The sequence below is a fragment of the Rhea americana genome, unplaced genomic scaffold (assembly GCF_003343005.1).
Source record: "Rhea americana isolate MKP2758 unplaced genomic scaffold, rheAme1 scaffold_190, whole genome shotgun sequence".
Lineage (NCBI taxonomy): Eukaryota > Metazoa > Chordata > Aves > Rheiformes > Rheidae > Rhea > Rhea americana.
The window spans coordinates 1,235,619-1,242,142 of NW_028186039.1; the positions used below are offsets into that span (position 1 = coordinate 1,235,619).

At 52.5% G+C, this 6,524-nt stretch overlaps 1 protein-coding gene across 1 annotated transcript in view; it reads right to left on the reverse strand.

Moving 5' to 3' along the window:
• LOC146597154 (rho GTPase-activating protein 39-like) overlaps positions 1–5,445 on the reverse strand; it is a gene marked incomplete at its 5' end in the record, with an annotated part of 36,490 nt that extends 31,045 nt beyond the window's left edge. Inside the window, one exon of the mRNA XM_085302648.1 lies at positions 5,039–5,445. Within this exon, the coding sequence (XP_085158774.1) occupies positions 5,039–5,445 (407 nt within the window). The remainder of the gene's footprint in view (positions 1–5,038) is intronic.
• Between the last annotated feature and the right edge of the window lie 1,079 nt (positions 5,446–6,524).

Sequence of the window (6,524 nt, forward strand, 5' to 3'; positions counted from 1 at the left end):
AAAGACCAAGTAGAGAACATGGCCTCCTTGACTTCCCAATGTTGAGAGAGGTTCAGTCTCTTCCTTCTGAGCCATTAAAGGCCTGACAGAAAGGGAAGATAACAGTGGACAGACATCCTAAAGCAGCCTCTCAGCTGCACTCTTAACCTGCCAGCAGCAGAGACTCAGAGGTCCCTTGAGATAGTTCCTTCTAGGAATGCTTTCAAGTAGCTCCAATATAAACACTGCAGCGCAGCACTGGCTTTCCCAGCCCGCACCCAACTCCAGCAGTCCCAGCAAATCTGGCAGCTTTTAACAAACTCTAGTTAACTGTTCCTGAGCTCTCCATTGTTCGCTATTCCTTCCCAGAAACCTGGAAGAAAGGCCCCGCACCTTAGCTCTGCCCTTTCTAGCAGTCACTTTTCTGGTGTTTTAGCAGAGCCAAATAAACAGGGATGTTTGTATTTAAATGGCACTGCTGCTGCTGCTGCCTCTTGTGTCCACACTGGATGTGGTGACAGAGATGGCCCCAGCTCCTGTAGGCAACCCACCCAAACGTAGGTCTACCCAGCCTTGAGAACAGCATCAAAGACATCTGCTTGACATCAAAGACAACATGCTGTGTGTTTGGAGATCCTGCTCCACAAGGCTGGTGGCATAAATGTAAAAGGAGATCGGTCTATACTAGAAATCCTGGCAGTGTTTCTTGTCAGATTATAAGGAACTTAATGTTGGCATTACTTAAGCCTGAAGCTGAGAGGTAGACCAGACTCAGACAGAAGCAGGCAGCTACCCTCACAGCCTTCAAGGGCTTCATTCACCTCTGTGTCATGCAGACTCTCTAACTCTCCTTCAGCACACCTTCCTGGCATGGAAAAATCAAGCCCTGCCTTTCTCCACTGCTGCAGAAGACCTTTTTCCCTCCTAGTCCATGATGCTGAACCATTCAGGCCTGAGCAATGAAGAAGGTGGCTTAGCAGGGGGCAGACAGCATCATGTTATCTGCTGTCCTGTAGGAATGTGACATTCCTGGGGATGGTGATTTTCTACCTGGAAGATTTTGAGATGAATCATTATTCCAAGAGGAATTTCAGAAACCCCTCTGAAACATGTCTTCTGGCATTCAGAGAACCTCAGGAAGTTGAGGAAAACATCCTGCTTGTGAGGACAGTGAGTTTGTGAAAGCCAGAGACCACTCTGATCCTTGAATTCTGAAAAGCATAAATACAAACCCAGGGCTTCTCTGACAGCTGGAGCCACAAAGATCCTGCCACACCACCACGGCAGAGCTGATGGCAAAGCCACCAAGCAGGGACCTACACAAGCCATCAGCAGCGGAACAGGGAAGTCAATCCTGCTCCATTGGGGTGAGATGCCACCAGGGTTGTATTAGTGCTAGCGGGCTCCTGTGGAGTTAGCAGAAAAGGCCCTCTTCTAATCCTGGTGGGACCTTCCTCCTCAGAAAGCTGCTTTTCTCAGGCCTTCTCGTCTGCCATGCCAAACTCCGAACTCTGGCAAATGCCCAGCCAGTCTAACACAGCCACAATGGCAGGGGCTGCAGCAGAAGGAGGAGGCTCACAAGAGACTTCCAAGAGGAGGTCTCCTCTTGGAAGGAGGCTTGCCTTCAGCCCCAGGCAAGCCTCATGCTGCCCAAGAGAACACAGCCACCATTTTCAGAGCTTGGATGAAGGAGACAACTACATAATGTTGGAGCGGAAAGGGAAGCAACAATTCAGTCACCTTCCCACTGCTCTCAAACTGCGTTCTCCAGCTCCCTCCTGGTATCAGAAGGGATTTCCCTCCTAATTTAGTTTCTCAGAAGCAGCTGTTTCTACTGCAGCACCTTTTTTCATGGCATAAAGAATCATTTTCCCACACTGACAACAGCATATGAAAGGGTAATTTGGCCCCCATTTCACATGGAGAGTCTGTCTACCTCTCTCCTGGGATTCAGAGTGTTTGGAAAGGGTCTGGGGCAGCCATAAGGCCAGTGTTACCCTGAACACAGCCAGGAAGACCTGTGGGTTGACAGGGGCACTGCTTGGTACCATAGCATCAGCCTCCTCCTTCACCAGAAGGGCTGCTGGCTGCAGCTGGAGTGCCTGCGTTGGAGAGGAAGGAATTGGGCCGATGCTTGCCTGGGCAGCCCTGGGAAGAACAGCCAAAAATCTACAAGAGAACCAGAGTGCATGACTAAGCAGAACAGCTTCCCCAGGAGGCTCTGGGAAACGCAGCAGCGTCTCCCCCTGAGCAAACATTTCCTGTCTGAGGGTCAGCCTCCCAAAAGCTGCACAGCAAAGAACCAGTCTCTAGAGAAGGTCACTCTGAGCTCATTTGCAATAGAGAGCAGAAAAAGCAACAGAGAGCAGCAAGGATGGAGAAGGAGAGGTCCTGACCAGCACGTAGGCTGAGAGAACAGAGAGGCAAGGACTGATTTTGCAGCATAAAGCAGGCCAGAGAGTGTCTTCACTCTGGTCAAGGTTGTCGAGAGCACAGTTCAGCCATGCTGCATAGGTTTTGTCAGCATCAAGACACTGCAGTAAGTGCAGCAGGTTCGACAGTGCTGGTAGAAGGTATGAGAGAGGAAGAGTGGGGGGAAAAATTGCTAAAAAGAAAAAAAAACAACCACAAAGTACTACTGAGTACTAAGTCCCTTCCCCCAGTCCTCTGAGGCGCGTGCTTGCAGGAGGCCCCTCTTGGGGATCCTGCTGGTCTCTTCTGGCCTTCGATCTATCATGAGATGACAAATATGAAGGGAAAAAATCCAAATCTTTGTATGGCTGTTAGAGACAAAAGCTAAATTGTCTTGAGTGCAGGTACCTATAAAGATGTCAAATGCAGCCCTCAACATATTTGCCTTCTGTTTACACAGCTGTATCTCTGCTTAGGGAAGAAAGACGACATGCTTGTGTTTGTCTTTGGAGAAAAACACATGCAACAGAGCTGGCAAGTTTGGTGTGCTTTTGCTGTTATTTGACCAGACACCCTAGTAAAGATTTTAGACCCTACCTGGGGAGCAAGCGCTTTGGGCACAGCTTTTCACTCAGTATTTTATGAGCTAGTGAAAGGCAAGAAATCTCTCCTAGAATGTCACACTTGGATATGGAAACTCTTGTCAGTGCCACAAGCACAGCCTGCTACACCCTGCTTATAAACAGCAGTGACTAAAATTAATAGATGTGCAGTGAAACAACCATGAACCTCCTGCTTGCAAGTAAACAGCTTCTGCAAGCAAGTGCTTCTGGCCTGTTGTAGCAGAGATCTGGAACAGTAATGCAAGTCCAGGCAGCCCATGAGCTCCAAGATGAGCTGCCACTTGCAGTTTTCCCAGTGCTTGTCCCTCAGCAGAGTTTGCTTCAGGCCAAAAGTGCCCCTAAGTTGCTGCCACAGCTTCATATCAGGATGAGAGCAACAGGAGGACTCCTTCCAATTTCCCTTGCTTATGGCAGGACTGATGGAGACGGCTGAGATGCTCTGGCTAGGGCCAGTCTGCCTGATAAAGAAAGATAAAGCAAGCTCCTGCCCTGCTTTGTATCACTCCCCTTCCTCCTACATAACAGGGCCTGATCCTCCCTGTAGAGATAGCTGGTTTGCTGGCTGGACATGTCAGAGCTGGCAGGAACTATTCCTCTGCAGGAGCAAGGGCTCAGGGACACAGGCACGGCCACTTCCTGGAGGTCAGGTTCCCTCTCTGAGAGCCTGAGTCATAAATATTTTGGATCCCGCAGAGCTCGGGATATTTTATGCCCTGTTCAAGGCTCTTACGCTTCTTTGGAAGTGTGCAGTTTATCAATGCCCACACTCAGCTGCCCCAAAGACTCTGCTAATAATGTTGCAGTTAGATAACAAGGACAAGCTGGTCAGCCACACTGCCCCAGCTCTTCAGTCAGCCAGACGCTTTGCAGAGGCCATTAGGGAGCTCAAGGCAGATCCAGTGTCCTGTGGAGGGGCTCATTTGTGGTCACCGGTTGGGACTGGAAGGGACTGGGCGCTGGGAGCTATAGCACATTTCTCACTCTAGAGATTCCTCCTAGTAGGGCAGGAATCGCTCTCAGGATGGGCTTGAAGCTCAAAGGGGCTGCTGGTGGAGCAGGATGCACTAGCAGCACCATTGGCACTAGGAAAGCTCTGGGCTCTTGTTGCTTTTCTTTATACGCATCCAGTCAAGCAGCTCTTGCACGAAGGGACAAGCACCTTGCAGGGGGCAGTGGACAAGTGGTAAACCTCACTTTACTGCTCTCTAGAGCAAATCTTTTCTCAGACTTGCCATCCTGCAAAGTTTTTGCCGTTCTGACTTTTTATGTTTTCAGCTCTACCACCCAGCACTGGCAGAGAGCATCATGCCCACGCAGAGACGACCTCGATCCAAAACACAAGTTGTTAAAAAATAGCCTGGCTTGCCGCACAACCTCTGCTCAAACGTCACAAGAGGAAAACAGGGACAACGAGCACAGTCACAGGGGCCGGGAGAGCTGCCTTTGCTCCAAGCTCCGCTCTAGCCCTTGGGTGAATCACATCTCCTTAGTGTGACTTGGTTTTACTTCGCTGCGAAGCCTCCTGAGCCATTACACTACACTCGCCGCCAGGCTGATTAGGCGCCTTGCGGAGGAGTCGGGCAGAGCAAGGCACAGCCAGCTCTCGCGGGATGGCGCCCAGGCAAGGCACTAACGAGGCAGCGCAGCCATGGGCAGCGAGGGAGCAGGAGACACTCGGGTGTTGTTGGTGGCAGAGCTCGGGGARGGGATGCCTTTGTGCAGCTATTTTCACTTAAATCTGGCAAAGTTTCAAGAAGAGAAAAGCTCAATTGTTGTCAGACTGGTTTGAGCGTAAGAAAATCTCTCAGCCAAACAAAATAGCATCCAGTTATTGTTCTTTCACCGAACCATTGATGTGAGCAAGTAGCTGTGCCCAGGAGCTCTGTCCCCTCCAGTCCCCCATCCCACCCCGGCTGCAGCAGCAGGCGCAGGCAGGCAAGCAGCCCAGCAAGCAGGCAGGGAATGAGCCAGAGCAGTCAGGCCACCCATTAAAGATGAACCAAGAAGGCCAAGGCCCTCCCTACCTCCCAGTGTCCGGCCTCTTCTCCGCAGTGCAGTCCCCTTTGCCCTTCTCCATCTCCTGTAGCAGGGCCATCTGGACTGGGGTGTTCCTGCCGTCGCTGCTGGTGCTGCCCCTGTGCTGCCGGCCCTGGCAGTCCGACCGGGAGCTCCGTTTCATGGCTTGGAGCTGTGCCAAGGGCACAATGTCGCAGCCCTGGGGCCGGTGCCACACCGTCTGCCGCGTGATGGCATTGTAGTAGTAGAAGCGGTTGTTGTTTTGGTCGAAGAGCTCCCACCACTGCTTCTGATCTGACTGGCGAACCTTCAGGTTGGGAGGGGGGTCCCAGCCACACTCGCCTGTTGTCAGGTTGACATACATCCGCTCCTGAGAGCGGGGCTCGATGATCTCCACCCAGTCCGAGCTGCAGCACGAACAAAAGTCATGTTAGTCTGGGCCAAAGGCCTGCGGCAACCTCAGTTTCTAGGAGGACTGCAGCAGTAGAGGAACAGGCAGCTGAGCTACAGATCAAAGCATTACCCTGGGTTACTCAGCGATCTAACGAGCTCTAGGGAAAACGAAGGGAAGGTTTCGAGTTTGGGCCGACCCAAACCAGCAGCTCCTGGGCACAGAAAAGTGGAGATCTCCCTCTCCACCTCGAGCACCGGCCGCACCACTCACTAGCCCGGCCCAAGCGGCATGGGGATATTCATTGATGCACTGACAAATTAAATGCATGGCTGGTGCCATCGCAGGAGCGCCAAGGCCCGGCCGGACACGCTCTGCAAGGAGGGACAAAGCAGGATCTGCTCCTTTTGGAGCAGATCCTGGGAAACCAARCCTTCAGCTCCAGAAAACCGGCCTGGCAGCTTACTCGAGATCTGCCAGCGGAGCCACACATGCACTCGCTCCCCGACAGGCTGCAGCTGAACCAGGAATCCTCTCCTCGCGCATGCCACAGCCGACATGAGAGCTGTGCCCGGGAGGGCAGCACTCGGCCGAGCTGCCGCCAGGGCTGGCTGCGGCTGGGCCAGTGCTCAGCACCGCCGCATGTCCAGCCACATGACCAACTCTCCCCAGCCCAGCTCTTTGTGGAGCTCATGCAAACACGGAGGTTGGCAGGGACTCTGGGGTCCTCTGCTCCATCCACCCGCTCACACCTGCTTGCAAGTCACCTCCCCCAAAAATAAGCATGGGGCTCTTCTCAGCGGCTGAAGAGCTCACCAAAACATCAGTAACATGAGCAGCGTGAGCGCTTCTGTGCGAGTGAAAGGATTATGAAGCACAGGAGAGCATCTCCGAAAGCCTGGCCAGCTCTTCTGTGGTTCAAGGCCCTGCTGAAGTGAAAGCTGAAGCCTGCACAAGCCCAGGCCTCGGCAGCAGGGAAGGTACAAACCCAGGAACCAAAAGGGTCTGTGCAGAGCTCAGGCTCCAGTGGAAAAGACCGGACAAATCTCTCTCCATCTCAAGCTCTTCATTTCCCCACTTGGCAGCCATGCTGTCCTTAGGAG